This window comes from Thalassophryne amazonica, chromosome 2 (genome assembly GCF_902500255.1).
Source record: "Thalassophryne amazonica chromosome 2, fThaAma1.1, whole genome shotgun sequence".
Lineage (NCBI taxonomy): Eukaryota > Metazoa > Chordata > Actinopteri > Batrachoidiformes > Batrachoididae > Thalassophryne > Thalassophryne amazonica.
In genome coordinates, this window is record NC_047104.1 from 144,721,706 (window position 1) to 144,741,272 (window position 19,567).

At 43.1% G+C, this 19,567-nt stretch overlaps 1 protein-coding gene across 2 annotated transcripts in view; it reads right to left on the reverse strand.

Annotated features, from left to right (window-relative positions):
* mapk8ip1b (mitogen-activated protein kinase 8 interacting protein 1b) overlaps positions 1-19,567 on the reverse strand; it is a 167,447-nt gene that overhangs the window by 40,083 nt on the left and 107,797 nt on the right. For both annotated transcript variants that reach the window (XM_034195538.1, XM_034195547.1), the window contains exon 5: positions 13,284-14,438. In XM_034195538.1, coding sequence (XP_034051429.1) covers positions 13,284-14,438 — 1,155 coding nt within the window. The remainder of the gene's footprint in view (positions 1-13,283; positions 14,439-19,567) is intronic.

The window sequence follows — 19,567 nt, forward strand, 5'->3', positions numbered from 1 at the left end:
CGATGGGCCCATCACTCATTGGCGGCCCGGTCATAGGTCTTGTCAAACTTGTGTATCACAGGCAACATTGAGAGTCACTGTTCTATTTTCACTGTTGTACGATGAGCAGAAAAGACTCTACAAAAGGGAAGAGCAGCAAAATCACATCAGTTCCTTCTGGGCGCATTACTTCCAGCCCTTCCTCTGCATATTGATAAGGGTCCTCCATGGGGACTAGCTTAGTACTTGACTCTTGTGTTAATCTTAGGAGTGGTTTAGTCGGAGAAGGTTTTTTTGTTACTGTTCCTACAAGTCTAATACTTCACCCCAGATTGGGTTAGTGTTGGGCTGGCTAGAGTGGCCATTAGCATCAGCCTAGAAACGGCAGCTGTGGAGGACAGCTTTCGGACTGTGGCAAGGCGGAGGAAGCCCCATAGGGCTTGGTGCCCGGTTGTGGTACCCCAATCACACTCGCCACTGCGAACTGTGAATCAGTTCTCCCCCTTGGATTTACCTGATGTGAATTCTCTGAGCCCACGAGTGACTTCCACTCCTGTCTCCAGGCCAAAATACCGGACTTTAGTGATAGGGGATTCTGTTACCCACAAAGTCAGGTTACAGATGCTAGCTGACTTTAAATCTATTCCTGGGGCCAGAGATCCTGACATTGCATCCCATTTTAGGGTGCTGACGCTGCAGAAGGGTAGACAGACTAAGGAACATGACATGAGATATAGTCACATAGTTATTCACGTCGGCGCCAATGATGTCAGGATAAAGCACTCGGAGGTCACAAAAATAAACATAAAGAGGACTTGTGACCTTGCAAGAAAGATGTGTTGGCATCAATTAATATTCTCTGGTCCCCTCCCCTCCCAGGGTATTGATGAGGCGTATCGCAGGCTGACATCGTTAAATAGGTGGCTGGCGCAATTTTGTAGACAGCAAGTCTTTAGCTTTATTGATAACTGCTCTTCGTTATCGGGCCGCCGTGGCTTGCTGATGCTGGATGGCTTCCACCCTACTGGGGAAGGTGCCGCCATCTTGTCTGCGAACATAGATAGAGCTCTCCAGGGAGGGTAACATTAGGAATTTCCAGCATGCTATGGAGCAGGTAATTAGAGACCCTGCAAGGCTTATGACAAACGTGGATGTGGAAATGAGTGCAGAAAATCCACTATGGTGACAGTGCAATTTATCTGCCAGGGAGGGAAATTCAACAAGTTGAGACTGTGGCCTGCTTCCGTAAATGTGCCCATAACAATCATAGACGGATGTGCTTTGCAAACTTAATACTCATTACTTCATTAGATGATGTTGAAATTGAGGATGGCCCAATGGTTGTTCCAACAATATCAAAGATTTTGTGTCTGCTACCTACAACGTATGCGGAATGTTTCAAACCTAAACCTACTTCTAGGCATATTACACTAAAAAAAAAATAAACGCAACACTTTAGGTTTTGCTCCCATTTTGTATGAGATGAACTCAAAGATCTAAAACTTTTTCCACATACACAATATCACCATTTCCCTCAAATATTGTTCACAAACCAGTCTAAATCTGTGATAGTGAGCACTTCTCCTTTGCTGAGATAATCCATTCCACCTCACAGGTGTGCCATATCAAGATGCTGATTAGACACCATGATTAGTGCACAGGTGTGCCTTAGACTGCCCACAATAAAAGGCCACTCTGAAAGGTGCAGTTTTGTTTTATTGGGGGGGGGATAGCAGTCAGTATCTGGTGTGACCACCATTTGCCTCATGCAGTGCAACACATCTCCTTCACATAGAGTTTGATCAGGTTGTCAATTGTGGCCTGTGGAATGTTGGTCCACTCCTCTTCAATGGCTGTGCGAAGTTGCTGGATATTGGCAGGAACTGGTACACGCTGTCGTATACGCCGGTCCAGAGCATCCCAAACATGCTGAATGGGTGACATGTCCGGTGATTATGCCGGCCATGCAAGAACTGGGAAATTTTCAGCTTCCAAGAATTGTGTACAGATCCTTGCAACATGGGGCAGTGCATTATCCTGCTGCAACATGAGGTGATGTTCTTGGATGTATGGCACAACAATGGGCCTCAGGATCTCGTCACGGTATCTCTGTGCATTCAAAATGCCATCAATAAAATGCACCTGTGTTCTTCATCCATAACAGACGCCTGCCCATACCATAACCCCACTGCCACCATGGGCCACTCGATCCACAACACTGACATCAGAAAACCGCTCACCCACACGACGCCACACACGCTGTCTGCCATCTGCCCTGGACAGTGTGAACCGGGATTCATCCGTGAAGAGAACACCTCTCCAACGTGCCAAACACCAGCGAATGTGTGCATTTGCCCACTCAAGTCGGTTACGACGACGAACTGGAGTCAGGTCGAGACCCCGATGAGGACGATGAGCATGCAGATGAGCTTCCCTGAGACGGTTTCTGACAGTTTGTGCAGAAATTCTTTGGTTATGCAACCCGATTGTTTCAGCAGCTGTCCGAGTGGCTGCTCTCAGACAATCTTGGAGGTGAACATGCTGGATGTGGAGGTCCTGGGCTGGTGTGGTTACACGTGGTCTGTGGTTGTGAGGCTGGTTGGATGTACTGCCAAATTCTCTGAAACGCCTTTGGAGATGGCTTATGGTAGAGAAATGAACATTCAATACACGAGCAACAGCTCTGGTTGACATTCCTGCTGTCAGCATGCCAATTTGCATGCTCCCTCAAATCTTGCGACATCTGTGGCATTGTGCTGTGAGATAAAACTGCACCTTTCAGAGTGGTCTTTTATTGTGGGCAGTCTAAGGTACACCTGTGCACTAATCATGGTGTCTAATCAGTATCTTGATATGGCACACCTGTGAGGTGGGATGGATTAACTCAGTAAAGGAGAAGTGCTCACTATCACAGATTTAGACTGGTTTGTGAACAATATTTGAGGGAAATGGTGATACTGTGTATGTGGAAAAGTTTTAGATCTTTGAGTTCATCTCATACAAAATGGGAGCAAAACCAAAAGTGTTGCGTTTATATTTTTGTTGAGTGTATATATGCTACTCTGGAACCACCCCTAAACCCAAACAGTTCAACTGTCAACCCCACTGAGGTCCTTAGTCTGGGTCTCATTAACATAAGATCACTATCCTCAAAATCATTGTTAATTAATGATTTGATTATTGATCATCACTTAGATATGATTGGTTTATGTGAAACCTGGCTTAAACCTACAGCTGTGCTCCCCTTAAATGAGGCCTGCCCATCAGTATATACACTTAGTCACATCCCTCGTGATGCGAAGCAAGGCGGGGGTGTTGCTCTTATTCATAAATCTAGGTTTAACGTATTAACTGTTGGGGGTCCAAATATAACTCGTTTGAGCATCTGATTCTCCGCTCTGCTCAGGATATTATGCATTGCCAAGGTCAGAAGAATAAAAATCAGCCATATTACTTTGTCACTGTATATAGGCCTCCTGGACCATATTCTGAATTCTTAGATGAATTTGGGGCGTTCATCTCTAACTTGTCAACAAGTGGAGATAACATTCTGATGTTTGGTGACTTTAACATTCATATAAATAAGCCTTCTGATCCCCTCTGCAAATCCATCCATCCATCCATCCATCCATCCATCTTCTACCGCTTAGTCCAATTAAGGGTCGCGGGGGGCTGGAGCCTATCCCAGCAGTCATAGAGCGCGAGGTGGGGTACACCCAGGACAGGACGCCAGTCTGTCACAGGGCCACAAATAGACAAACAAACACAGACACACCCACACACACACCTACGGACAATTTTAAAGATTCCAATCCACCTAACCCGCATGTCTTTGGATGTGGGAGGAAACCGGAGCACCCGGAGGAAACCCACGCAAACACGGGGATAACATGCAAACTCCACACAGAAAGGCCACGGGAATTGAACCTACAACCTTCTCGCTGTGAGGCAACAGTGCTAACCACTAATCCACCGTGCTGCCCCCCTCTGCAAATCATTTATGGAAATTGTGGATGCATTAGGATTTCGGCAATGCATTCGGGTCTCAATGCACATTAGTGGAAATACCCTGGATTTGGTTCTCACACGTGGTATTGCTGTCACGAATATTGGCATCATGCCTCTTACATCATTGGTCTCTGATCACTCACTTATTAAGTTTACAGTTCCATTGCAGTGTTTAGTGGAACAACAACTTTATATCACTACGGCGATGCATCAACTCCTCAACTAAGATTGAACTCGAAGCTAGACTGCCTGATGTCTTAGCTTCACATCTGGCAAATACCCAATCAGTAGACAGTCTTGTGGATAGTTTAAACTCAGTGCTCAAAACTACACTCTACATTATGGCGCCACCTTTGTTAAAAGCACTCCCCCTCCAAAACACAGTCACCTTGGTTCAGTGATTACCTGCATGACCTCATGCATAAGGCTAGACGTCCAGAAGGGAAATGGCGTAGTTCAAAATTAGAAGTATTCCACCTTGCGTGGTGTGATGCTGTCTTAGACTATAAGTATGCATTATTGGCTACAAAACAGACCTATTACTCTGATTTGATCAAGAGGGGTGGAGGCCAAGTGGTTAATGCGCTTGGTTTCAGTTCAGAAGGTTCCGGGTTCAAATCCCACCCCTGCCACATTTCTCCATGTAATGTGGAGTTGCGTCAGGAAGGGCATCCGGCGTAAAACTTGTGCCAATTCAACATGCAGATCCACCTTGGATTTGCTGTGGCGACCCCAAGTGCAAACAAGGGAGCAGCCGAAGGGACTTACTTACTCCGATTTGATAAACAAAAACAAGCATAACTCAAAGTTCTTGTTCGACACGGTGGCAACACTTATTCATGGACAACCACCTGTTGTTCGCTCTCCTTTTACAGGACTTTCACTACAGCATTTCCTGGATTACTTTAGACATTAGGAAGACATTAGGTTAAACATATCCCAGCATGCCTTAAACCAGCCACTACACCCTAATATTGAGGTGGGCACCATTACTGAGGTATTACCTAGATTTACAGAATTTGAGAGTATCTCTCTAGGCATGCTGACAAAACTCGTAATGTCAACGAAAAGCACAACCTGATTATTTGATCCTATACCAACAAAACTGTTTAAGGACCTGTGGCCCACTCTTGGATCGACTGTGCTGGAAATGATTAATCTTTCTTTAACTTCTGGATCTGTTCCTATATGTTTCATATCTGCAGTGATTAAACCATTACTTAAGAAACTTAATCATAGCCCTAGTGTATTGAAAAACTATTGGACAATATCAAATCTATCATTTTGCTCTAAAATTCTGGAAAAAGTGGTCACGTCAGCTTGTGGATCTTACTGAGAATAATCTCTTTGAGCCACTGCAGTCTGCTTTTAGAAAATATCATTCCACCGATACGGCTCTAAGTGGTGAATGATCTTCTACTTGCAATGGATTCAGACACCACTATAGTTCTTGTGCTGTTAGATCTCAGTGCTGCATTTGATACCGTGGATCATAATATTCTACTTGATAGGCTGGAAAATCATTTTGGGATTACTGTGAGTGTCCTTGCATGGTTGCAGGTCATACTTGACCAGTCGTTCTCACTGTGTTTTGTACAGTAACACTACCGCTAAACTTAGTGACATGAAATTTGGGGTCAGGGGTCCGGTTTAGGCCCCCTGCTTTTCTCCCTTCATATAACACCCCTTGGGCACATATTGCAGCATTTTGAGATTAGCTTTCACTGCTATGCTGATGATACTCAGCCCATATCTGGCCGATAACTGCTGGTAATCTCATTCACATAAAATCCTTAGAAGATTGCCTTGCATCAGTGAGAAGTTGGATGTCTAGGAACTTCCTATTTTTAAACTCTGATAAGACTTAAATGATGGTTCTTGGTCCAGTGAGACATCGGCATCAATTTGACCAGTTAACGCTTAGCCTAGGCTCATGTGTCATATACATCACACTGACAAAGTGAGGAACCTTGGGGTAATTTTTGACCCTACATTGTCCTTTGACCTTCACATTAGAAATATTACAAGGACTGCTTTCTTCCACCTGCGAAATATAGCGAAGATTCGTCCCATCCTGTCTATGGCTGATGCTGAGACCTTGATCCATGTGTCTGTCTCTTCTAGTTTGGACTACTGCAATGTTCTATTTTCTGGTTTACCGCAGTCCAGCATTAGGGGTCTCCAATTGGTTCAACATGTTGCAGCCAGACATTTGACACAGCTGAAAGTTCGACCACATTACACCCATTTTGGCATCCCTTCACTGGCTTCCTGTCCCAGTGAGATGAGATTTTAAGGTTCTGCTACTAGTCTATAAAATTGTTCACAGACTGGCACCTCCCTACCTAGCTCAACTAATTAAACCTTACGTACCGGCCCGGGCTTTGCGCTCTCAGGTTACAGGACTACTTTGTGTCCCTAGGGTGAATAAGAAGTCTGCGGGTCACAGAGCTTTCTCTTATTGTGCACCTGTTCTGTGGAATGAATTTCCTGTGTCAGAAAACAGTCAGATTCTGTGGAGACTTTCAAGTCCAGACTTGACACACTTAGTTTCCTTTTCGTATGGCTAGCATACTGGCATAGTATGTTTCCATGCTTTTTACTCTTTAAATTCATTTTATTAGAAACGGAGCCTCCACTTTACCTAAATCCTGGGTATTTTAGTGAAGCTTGGGACTAGTGGCCTGTGATCATCTTAGTATTTCCTGTTTTTCTTGATGTTTAATGCTGACAAATTACACTGTATTTCTTGTCTTTCTGATGCCTGATTCCGGTTTTTCTCTCTGTTTAAGGTGCAACTCCATCCAGAGATGGGAGTTGTATTTGTGCTGGAGACCCTCCTGTCCTGTGCACCAACAGCATTTCCTGTATGTTCGTTTTGTGAATTGTTCTGTAATTTATGTCTGTAGCATGGCCCAAGCAGAGGGTCACCACTTTGAGTCTGGTCTGCTTGAGGTTTCTTCCTCAGAAGGAGTTTTTCCTTACCACTGTTACTCTGGGGGTTAGTAAGGTTTGACCTTACTTGTGTGATGCGCCTTGAGGCAACTCTGTTGTGATTTGGTGCTATATAAATGAAAATAAATTGAAATTGACTGATGGTTCGTGTTTACTACGGAACAACTCTTTGTGTCAATATTTGCAGCCATCAAAATGGTCAGTAATCTTTAACAATTTTAAAATCTTTTCATAAGCATCCTTTCAAATGGTCTCAGACAACATTGTTGAATTTACATCTCTACCCAAGTGATGAGAGTTTGATTATCCACTGGCAAGGCTAACTCTTCTTTTACTTTCGGCTGCTCCCGTTAGGGTTCACCACAGCAGATGTCCATCTCAGTACCTTCCTCTGACTTCTTCACCCAGCAGCTGCCCAATTTCCACCGGCACCCTGTTGGGCAATCTGCATGGCTGGGTTGGCTTGTTTTACGCTGGATACCCTTCCTGACGCAACCCTACTCATTTATCTGGGCTTGGGACAGGCACTCCAATATACTGCCTGCATTCCCCATGTGGCTGACTTCATTGGCAAGGCTAACAGGCCGGAATATTTTCCTGTCTAACACTAAAGTATTGGACCACATTGTGATTCTAACTCAAGTTCTTCTCAGATTCAACTGTTCCATCTTCACTGATGATTGTCTGTAATTCTGATTATTTACAGATGACTAGTTTTAGTGCATATGTAGCTACAGAGAGACGTTTGTAGTGGTCCAGGGCCTCTCCTGCCCGCAGGTCAGAGAACTGTCACAACTACCTTACCTAACACCAGAACAAACAGAAGTAGGGGAGGTGATGGTCAAGTGGTTAAGGCATTGGGCTTGAGACCAGAAGATCCTCGGTTCAAATCCCAGCCTGACTGGAAAATCGCTAATCGCCCTTGGGCAAGGTCTTTAATCCCCTATTGCTTCCGGTGTGTAGTGAGAGCATTGTATGGCAGCAGCCTCACATCGGGGTGAATGTGAGGCATTACTTGAAAAGCACAACAAACAGTTGCCCCAAGGTACTTTATATTGTAAGGCAAGGCCATACAATAATTACGGAAAAACCCCAACGGTCAAAACGACCCCCTGTGAGCAAGCACTTGGCAACAGTGGGAAGGAAAAACTCCCTTTTAACAGGAAGAAACCTCCAGCAGAACCAGGCTCAGGGAGGGGCAGTCTTCTGCTGGGACTGGTTGGGGCTGAGGGAGAGAACCAGGAAAAAGACATGCTGTGGAGGGGAGCAGAGATCAATCACTAATGATTAAATGCATGCATGTGGTGCATACAGAGCAAAAAGAGAAAGAAACACTCAGTGCATCATGGGAACCCCCCAACAGTCTAAGTCTATAGCAGCATAACTAAGGGATGGTTCAGGGTCACCTGATCCAGCCCTAACTATAAGCTTTAGCAAAAAGGAAAGTTTTAAGCCTAATCTTAAAAGTAGAGAGGGTGTCTGTCTCCCTGATCTGAATTGGGAGCTGGTTCCACAGGAGAGAAGCCTGAAAGCTGAAGGCTCTGCCTCCCATTCTACTCTTACAAACCTTAGGAACTACAAGTAAGCCTGCAGTCAGAGCAAAGCGCTCTATTGGGGTGATATGGTACTATGAGGTCCCTAAGATAAGATGGGACCTGATTATTCAAAACCTTATAAGTAAGAAGAAGAATTTTAAATTCTATTCTAGAATTAACAGGAAGCCAATGAAGAGAGGCCAATATGGGTGAGATATGCTCTCTCCTTCTAGTCCCTGTTAGCACTCTAGCTGCAGCATTTTGAATTAACTGAAGGCTTTTCAGGGAACTTTTAGGACAACCTGATAATAATGAATTACAATAGTCCAGCCTAGAGGAAATAAATGCATAAATTAGTTTTTCAGCATCACTCTGAGACAAGACCTTTCCAATTTTAGAGATACTGCGCAAATGCAAAAAAGCAGTCCTACATATTTGTTTAATATGCGCACTGAATGACATATCCTGATCAAAAATGACTCCAAGATTTCTCACAGTATTACTAGAGCTCAGGGTAATGCCATCCAGAGTAAGGATCTGGTTAGACACCATGTTTCTAAGATTTGTGGGGCCAAGTACAATAACTTCAGTTTTATCTGAGTTTAAAAGCAGGAAATTAGAGGTCATCCATGTCTTTATGTCTGTAAGACAATCCTGCAGTTTAGCTAATTGGTGTGTGTCCTCTGGCTTCATGGATAGATAAAGCTGGGTATCATCTGCATAACAATGAAAATTTAAGCAATGCCGTCTAATAATACTGCCTAAGGGAAACATGTATAAAGTGAATAAAATTGGTCCTAGCACAGAACCTTGTGGAACTCCATAATTAACCTTAGTCTGTGAAGAAGATTCCCCATTTACATGAACAAATTGTAATCTATTAGATGAATATGATTCAAACCACCGCAGCGCAGTGCCTTTAATACCTATGGCATGCTTTAATCTCTGTAATAAAATTTTATGGTCAACAGTATCAAAAGCAGCACTGAGGTCTAATAGAACAAGCACAGAGATGAGTCCACTGTCTGAGGCCATAAGAAGATCATTTGTAACCTTCACTAATGCTGTTTCTGTACTATGATGAATTCTAAAACCTGACAAACTCTTCAAATAGACCATTCCTCTGCAGATGATCAGTTAGCTGTTTTACAACTACCCTTTCAAGAATTTTTGAGAGAAAAGGAAGGTTGGAGATTGGCCTATAATTAGCTAAGATAGCTTGGTCAAGTGATGGCTTTTTAAGTAATGGTTTAATTACTGCCACCTTAAAAGCCTGTGGTACATAGCCAACTAATAAAGATAGATTGATCATATTTAAGATCGAAGCATTAAATAATGGTAGGGCTTCCTTGAGCAGCCTGGTAGGAATGGGGTCTAATAAACATGTTGATGGTTTGGAGGAAGTAACTAATGAAAATAACTCAGACAGAACAATCGGAGAGAAAGAGTCTAACCAAATACCGGCATCACTGAAAGCAGCCAAAGATAACGATACGTCTTTTGGATGGTTATGAGTAATTTTTTCTCTAATAGTTAAAATTTTATTAGCAAAGAAAGTCATGAAGTCATTACTAGTTAAAGTTAAAGGAATACTCAGCTCAATAGAGCTCTGACTCTTTGTCAGCCTGGCTACAGTGCTGAAAAGAAACCTGGGGTTGTTCTTATTTTTTTCAATTAGTGATGAGTAGTAAGATGTCCTAGCTTTATGGAGGGCTTTTTTATAGAGCAACAAACTCTTTTTCCAGGCTAAGTGAAGATCTTCTAAATTAGTGAGACGCCATTTCCTCTCCAACTTACGGGTTATCTGCTTTAAGCTGCGAGTTTGTGAGTTATACCACGAGTCAGGCACTTCTGATTTAAAGCTCTCTTTTTCAGAGGAGCTACAGCATCCAAAGTTGTCTTCAATGAGGATGTAAAACTATTGATGAGATACTCTATCTCACTTACAGAGTTTAGGTAGCTACTCTGCACTGTGTTGGTATATGGCATTAGAGAACATAAAGAAGAAATCATATCCTTAAACCTAGTTACAGGGTTTTCTGAAAGCAGAAGCAGAAAGCAGTCTGATGCAGATGGAAAAGTGCTATATAAATGCAAACAGGTTTTCAAGATCATTGCAGTTGTTTTCCTTGTTGCTATGCAGAATTTGGCACTATGGCAACAAACATGAGTTTTTGCAAAGTGGAACTGTCAGAAAAAACAAACATTCAGGCATTGAACAGAGGAAGTGATGGCATCTGAGGCACATGATTAAGGCATGTGGTTAAGCATTGGGCTTCAGACCAGAGGATCCTCTGTTCAAAACTCAGCCAGAATGGAAAATCACTAAAGGCCGTTGTGCAAGGTCCTTAATCCCCTAGTTGGTACTGGGGTGTAGTGAGCGCCTTGTATGGCAGCACCCTGACATTAGTGTGTGAGTGTGTTTGTGTGAATGTGAAGCATAATTTTAAAGCGCTTTGAGCTTCTGATGCAAATGGGAAAAGTGCTATATAAATGCAGTCCGTTTACCATGATTTCATTGAACTGAAAAATTTGGAACCAATTGTCAATAGCCAATCCCTAATAAAAGAAGTGGACGGTAAGACCGTGTCTCAAAAGTGAATCCAAAATGTGTCTTCGTCCCTGGTGGCAGGTGATCTCTTGAAAGACATGAATTAAAAGGACAAACACAATAAATACACTTTGTTTATGGAAATCTATTCACATGCCATCAGCCACTATTTACATGCAAAAAGTACACGCTGTTCAAAGGAGCAGAAATTGTCATATTTAACACCCAAAAAATTGCTGCAGGATGCTGTTGCTGTAACTGACAAATGCTTTTACAATTTTTGACAAACCTGTCCCTGTTTTCACTGGCTCTCCATTAAAATGCAGGAAAAATTAAGAGTGTGATTTAGCATGCTCAATTAAACCAAAGTAAATTTATTTTGTAATTTGGATTTTCTTTTCCGGCAACAAATTTATGTTTGGAGTAGCTGTCTGCAGACAATACGTAACCTGGCTTCAAATATCAACTGAGAGGTAAATGGGGATGCCCATTTGTAAATACTGTGTAGACTGTTAACACATGTTCACATTGTTATTTGCATTACAATGATAAATGTATACTAAAGGTGCCCTGACACTTGCACGACTTTGATCCATGCACTTGCATGCACTTCGTCGTTCCCAGCTGGATGCTGCGCTTTGTTCTGCTGGATGCCCCGTGTTGTGCTCTGGACATTGCGTATATAAAATAATTAGTTCATTTTCTCTCCAAGGTGGCTACTGAAAACACCTCTAATCACTTCTGGAATCATAGAAGACTGTTCCAGCGGCCGCTTTTTTTCCCCCTCTCTCTTGTGTGCTTAATGAGGTGGAGAACGCATTTGGAACCGTCTAAAAAGGTAATTATTTGTAATGTTTGTATTGTAATGGCTCAGTAAAACAGTTGCATGTTCATTCCTTCTTGTGAGCAGCTGTAAAAGTATGTTTATGATAGATTGAACATCTCATGATTGTTCAGATGAGCTGCGCTGTGATGCGGTGCGCTGACCCAATCACTCGCAGTATTTTTGAATTGTTTGTGCGATGTTCACTTGAAGTTCATGTAATTAATGCGTGATGGAGATTTGAACATTTCACAATGTTCTTTGCTCACTTGCATGAAGCCGTGCACAGTTGACAACAAGTTTGATAGTTTACTCTCCTGCACGGCAGAGTGCGCGTAAGTGCGTGAATCAAAGTCATGCAAGTGTCAGCGCACCTTTAATATGAGCATGCTTCAGATTAACAGGCATTTCAGCTCACTTAAATTACAGTTTTAGTACTACACCATCATGATGCCTCAAACAATTGTTATCTCAGCTGGTGAACATATAGACTAATACTGTGTGACCGTGGCTGTGGACTGTCATGTCACAGCCACAGCATTCTTTAAGTGATTCAGCCTTGACAAACGATTTAAAGACATTAACTAAAGTCCCAACAAAGCGTATCAATCACCAATAAAAACAGGCACTTTGTGTTCACTTTAATGTCTCCTTTGCAGCTTAGAAATCACACTTGAAGCATGAAACAGATGAGCATTGTGTATTTCTTTGTATATTACTCTCAGACCCCACCACACTCCTGCACAGTGCACGTAAACTCCTGTGGAATATCTCAGTAGTCTCTAAAATTATCAATGAGTCAAAGAGGGCATTAAAGAGAAAGCCTCTCTCACACAGAATGACTGTGGCCATAATTGGCGTGATATACTCGCTACGCACATGCTTGCCCTCAATACTGAATGAGATCTCCACATGCCCAAATCCTCTGTCAAAAGTCACCACCTCAACTTGTTCCGCCTTTTAAATGAATTAACAGTGCTAACCACGAAGCCACTGTGCTGCCAGATAGATATATAGATAAAGTCCAGTGGGGTGTTCTCAGTACAGGTGGAAGGATTATTCAAGTAGTCAACCAGTTCAACATCAATAATTTTGAGCATGAATTACAAGTCAAAATAAATCAATAATTGTAGCTTCAAGATGTGAAGACTTGTTGATTTATGGTGCTTTATGTCTTTGAACTGTAATTATTTCTTTTTATATATATATATATATATATATATATATATATATATATATATATATATATATATATACATACACACACACACCACACACATACACAGTTATTGATTTATTTTCTGTGATTTCCTTTGACTTGTAATTTGAACTCCTTGACAAACTGAATAATGCTTTCATCTGTTCTTAGAATGCTGAACGCCTGTACTGCAGGTGTTCTGCTAAATGAAATGTGATCACAGTCATGACTTACTGGAGGAACGAGAACGGCCGTTCATGAAGACATTGAGGAACTTCTTTGAGAAGTGCAGGTCTGCTTCTGGTGTGGAATCTTCAGACAGACAAGCTGTGGCCTCTCTCTGAACTCCCCCCATCCGAGCACTGCTGTCCTCATCCTCCTCATACTCCTCCCCAATGGCCGACTCATATGGAGAAGAGACACAGTTGTCATAGACAGTGGCCGAGTCACTGTCATCGCTGTAGCCTTGGTAACACTGCCGTAGACTGACCAGTTCCAGCTGGGCATGCTCATCCACCACCAGCGTGTATTTAACTGAGTCGTACGAGAGGCCGTTGGCCTCCGAGCTCATAGAAGTCCTTGGTGGGGCACTTCTACCACCACAAGTCCCTTCACCCACCTGATCAACCCCCTTCCTCATCCTCCCATCCATCACTACTCTGTCCACATCCTCATTTTCATTCTCTTCTCCGCAGTAGTTTTCATCTGTTGCGTCCACATATTCAACTGATGACCCTGCTCTCAACATGACCCCAGAGCCCATTCCTGCCCCTCGCCGGCTGAGGTCCAGGGCAAAGGAGGAACGTGATGGTGGGGCTGAGTAAGCCATGCCAGGAGGTGTTATGAGGGACTCCACACAGGAAGCGTAAGAAGGTGGGGCCATGTAGACCTCATCTTCCTCATATATAGATGGGTTGGTCCGGTCTGGGAGAGGCTGGTATGGGGGTGGGCCTTCTGTGTCAGAGCTGATGGACATGCGAATTTGCTCCGTCTGCTGTGACAGAAAAGGCCGGTTTTGGACACCAACAGACTCTAACAGTTCAGCAGAGCGTTGAACCGGCGTCAGATAGATCTCTTCTGTTGGCTCCGGATGAACATCTGCATGGTAAGAAATCCTGTCCTGGTGGGTTCCGCCCCCACCCGCCTTCCCTGCTGGATACAGAGGAGCTGGTGTGTAGTTCTGAGGTGGTGGAGGTGCAGGTGGCTTCTCCTGGACCTGTGCACGTGCCACTACGGCTGAGGATGAGCTGCCATGTGAGTGTCCAGCGTTGTGGCTGTGCCTGCAGGGGACATCGGTGGAAGTGCCGCGGTCTTTGGTGTGCGAGCCGCCGCCCTGCACCTTGTCCTCATCACTCAGACAGCTGTGTTCACGGGGAGGTGTGAGCTCGCCTGAAGGAAGAACAAACACACAGTAACACACAAAATATGCACAATAAATGAACAACGACGGCATTATATGCAAATACACACACAAGAACGACCTGCAGAAGCATGCAGACATGGAGATGTGTGCACAACAGATCGCAGAGAGAAAAGTAGACATGGTTAGGTAACAGAGGTCAGGACGACAGCTGAATCCTCATCACTCCCAGATCTCAGTCAAAAACAAACACAGGCTGTGACTGATGTATTATGTCATAATCCTGATGTCACAATCCTTACATGCACGCATTGTGGATACGCAGAAAGTCTAACTAGTTCAATTCCTTGTATGAATTTTTACTTAAGGTCTAAAAAAATAAAAAATCCATCATCTAAAAACTGCCTTAAAACTGCTTGATTTTCTTTTTCCCTAAGCAAGAGTCCAAAATGTATATTTATATTTAATCTTTAGTCAATATCAGTTTATCAAAAATGTAGCCATTTTTCAAGACTTCATTAAAAGCCTGATTATAATTGGTTTAAAGCTGTTTAAGAGAGTTTTTCCAATGGATTTTGGGTAATTTTGGGGGCAATTAATCGGAATCTGGTGTTAGTTTTTATCAATCACATCACACAAATAACAGTTTTGAGATATGAAAACTATTTTATATTTTTCATATCAAGCACTGAAGCAAAAGCTGTAGTCTCGCACACCTCTTTGGCGCCATAAACAATATTACTGCTCTAGTTCACATTTCAAAAATGTGGTTTAAAACTATGCTTTTGAAGCTGCTTTTGTGCATGATTAGTGGCACCAAACCCGTGAGTGAATGAACAACCTTTGTGTTTACGATTAATATAGAACATGCAGATTGCAAAAAGAACGTGATGTGACAGATTAAATCTGAGTTGAGATTCGGATTTAGCACCCCAAAATTACTCTAAAACAGTTGCCAAGGTCCATGCAAGAAAAAAAGAATATTACGTGTACCAGTGTTATCTAAGGGCTAATATCTGGTTTAAAACCCGCTAAAACAATTTAAAGTCACTAAACCAGTCTGTACTTGGTTTAACAAAATTACTGGGAAGAAACCAGTTTAAATAATGACAAGAAACCCAGTTAAATCACAACAGACCAACTGGAATTTACCACTGAAATATTTGAAATCAAATTCAAAATATGTAAATACTGGGTTGACACATGATTAAAATACATTTAAAGCATCAAATTGCCGTTCTTGATGCCCATCAGCCTCAAATCAGTCAGTCACTTTCAATTCAGTTTATTTGAAGTAAAATAGAACAAATGCAAAAAAGACCAAGTTTGAATAAATAAACAAGTGGCATTATTTCTTGAAAATAATAAACAATCAGTTATCAAAACATTTTGTTATTTGTTTTGGTGAATTGACAAATTGATCAACTTGATAATTGCTTTAGGTTCCATTCACACAATGACATAAAATCACTGACACCTGTGATAGTACACTGACACACAGGGTGTAATTTAACTTCAGTCGTTGGAGGGAGGGTGCATTTGTAGTCCACACCTCAGAGCAGTAGCATAGTTTGGCAGAGCTTACCATTGAGTCAACGTTTGAGATGTGCCGTGATGTTGTCTACATGAACTCGCTGTAACTCTGTGATTGTGCCACTTGCTACTGGTGCATTGTCCAGACAGGTTCTACATATTCCTACCACAACAAACATGGACATTGCCTGGCTAATGTTAATTTAGCAGCTCCTGCAGAGTCCGACGGACCTCGGCACTGCTCGACAGTAAGCAACTGTTCACTCTCTGTCGGCACACTCTAACGCTAATCATTAGAGTGTGAATGGGCCATTACAGTTTCTGTGTGTGACTTTTACACCCTGGGAAGGGTTAGCTTCCCAGAGTGTAATAGTCCTAAATCCTACAAAAGTCTTTAATCCTACACTGACTACATGCACTAATGTCCATGTTCCTATGTTTCCTGAGTCAAATCAAGGACGATTCAACTGTCAGTGAGTGCCTGAATACCTGTTTTTCTGCTCTATAGTACCAATTTGATGGAAGCTTTTGGTCCTTCAGGACACATCTCTTGTTCATACTGCAGTATGAACGAGAGATGTTCATACTGCATGAATACTGTTGGGCATTCAGCCCAACAACATTCTTGGCCCTATATTACACACACTGCAAAGCAGTGTCAGGCCCACAGCAAATATCACTGCTAGTGTCAAACCTGTGCAGGTGTCATTTTTATGCCCACCTCCCACATTGTGTACTTACACTTGTGTGGGTGCCCATCGATGTGTTGGTCTTAAAATAAGGTGTGGCACTGGTCAAGTGCAGCGTTGGTATATTACTTTCTTAAGGCAGCAAAAAGCAATTACACCATAAACCAACAAAAAAAACCCTTGTCTAATATTGAGCACATTTTTTGTTGTTATTTATATGAACAATAGTCAGATATGTTTTACATACTGCAGCTGGGTTCATGATGCAGGCACACTGTGCTTATAAAAACACAATGAAACAGAATTAATCTAAATAATAGTCAACACTAATAAAAATATAAGCTTTCACTTTACTGCTTCACCTCAAGGAGCCTTGGTGGGTATTCTCCACATGTGCTTGATATGTTCCACCCAGTTGTGTCTCACTTGTGTCCACCATGTAAATAATAGTGTGCCAGATTCAAGTGCACACTGCTGTTCAGGGCAATGACATATAACAATCTGATTAATTTCCTGTTGCAGCTAAAAGACACTCATGACTAACAGATGAAATCCAACCCCTTTGCACCCTGCTCCTTACTTTGTGCTCCCACTAAAACAGCAATGAGAAGTTGACCATGCCTCAAATGAACGTGTGCTACATGTTTTAGACTGTTACTCAGACCCAGACTCACTTTATTGTCACTCGACCCTTACAGGCAGAACAAAATGCAGTTTCTCCAGGTCTTGGTGTAGTTAACTAAGACTAGTGACAATTTAACCTAACCCTAATCTAAACTTTTTCCAATGTACAATATATGCACTCCCTGTGCCCATAGAATATATATACAAGGCACAGGGTCAGCAGCAGCAGCGTTACAGCATTAAGAAAAGTGACAATGTGCATGTGGTGCAATGTTCACAGTTTGAAGGTGGATGTTGAACTGTTCAACAGTCTGACAGCATTGGGGTAGAAGCTGTTTTTCAGTCTGGATGTTTTTGCCTAGATGCTGCACAGCCTCCTTCCAGAGGGAAGGGGTGTGAACAGACTGTGCGCAGGGTGGGTGGAGTCTCAGAGGATGCAGGTGGCTTTGTCTCTACATCTGGAGATGTAGATGTCCCCGATGAGTGGTAAGCTGCATCCGATGGTCCTCTGTGCAGACTTCACCACCCGCTGCAGCGCTGCCTTCTCTGCCACCGTGCAGCCACCATACCACACAGGGAGGCAGCAGGACAGGACACTCTCCACTGCACAGCTGTAGAAGGCCTTGAGGACCTCAGTGTTCAGTCTGGCCCTTCCCAATTTCCTCAAAAAAACAGAGGCGTTGGTGGGCTTTCTTGATGACAGCCATGGTGTTGGTGTGCCAAGTGAGAGTCTTGGAGAGGTGGACTCCAAGATACCTGATGGAGGAGACGATCTCCACCGCTGCTCCGTTGATGTAGAGGGGGGAGGGGGTGGTGGGAGCTGACCTGCGGAAGTCAAAAACTATCTCCTTGGTCTTCTGAGTGTTGAGGATGAGGTTGTTGTCTCAGCATGACCATGTCAGGTTCTCCACTTCTCGCCTATACGCTGTTCATCCCCTTGGCTGATGAGCCCGATCAGTGCCGTGTCGCCTGCACTTAACAGTAAGATTATTCTTGTGCTGGGCTCTGCAGTCGAAGGTCATCAATGTGTACAGCAGTGGGCTGAGCACACAACCCGATCAAGCGAGCCGGTGTTCAGGATGATGGTGGTGGATGAAGTGGTGTTGATCCTGACACTGTGTGGCCTCCCAGTCAGAAAGTCCAGGATCCTGTTGCACAGTGCTTACACGATAGAATGTTAAGATAGGCCCCATAGTTTCATACAAGTTGACAAAAAGCTGATGAGGAATAAATGTTCTTTAATGTTGTCTCTTCCCATTTGTACTTTTTCTGGGTCACTTAAAGCAGTAGTGAACTCTGTGGTTGCCTCACGTGATGCTCTGAAAAGAGCTGAATCAATGAGCTGTGACAGCTTCTAAACAACACACACACACACACACACACACACACACACACACACACACACACACACACACACACACACACACACACACACACACACACACACACACACACACACCACACACACACACACACACACACACACACACACACACACACACCTGCCATTAGCTTCACATAGCGTTACATTGGATCCTTAACACTGTCCACTGGGGACCAGACTTGGAGAAAATCCAAAGCCTGCACAGGAAATTTTGCTGAGTAAAATTTACTTTCTGGGATAACATCTGATCCCAGTCTAAATAGAGTAACATATTCTCTACCACAGGGCTAAATCAACTCAACACAGTGTAAAATCAACTGTTATTGGAGTAAAACCACGTGCATTGACTAGAATGTGTAGCCAACTGAACGGTCCGCCCTAAAACTCGGTCCGCCCTGTCTTCACTGCACATGCGTCATCAGCTGCGGTTTACTGATTATCACCTCTTTTCTGCTTCAAACTGCACTCCAGTCATCATTTATCTCAGTGGCAGACATCTGAAGCATTTGTACAACAATCATTTCCTCATGAATTGAGCATTATTTAATCAGAAAAGGCGGAGGAAGTGATCACAGTGCCAAAGCTACACGGCTGCTAGCTGTTGTGTTCACTGACTGTCCATCATTTCAAAGCATCACAGATTAGCGCCTCGTTCCTGCTTAAAACGGCCTAGTTTCAGGGCGGGATGGGGGGCCGTTCAGTCGGTGACACCAGTCGAGCTGACTTCACTCTACAATTACGGAATAACCCTGTTGTGTCTGATGATTTGCAGATGTTCATGATGGTTATAAGGTCGCAAACTGAGTTTTAAAAAGGAGTTTTACAGCGACATGTTAGCGGAGCCGTCAAACAGCTATTTGCGACCGTATAACAGCATGAACGTCCGCAAATCATTACAGACAAGGGGGTTATTCCCATTCTAATCCAG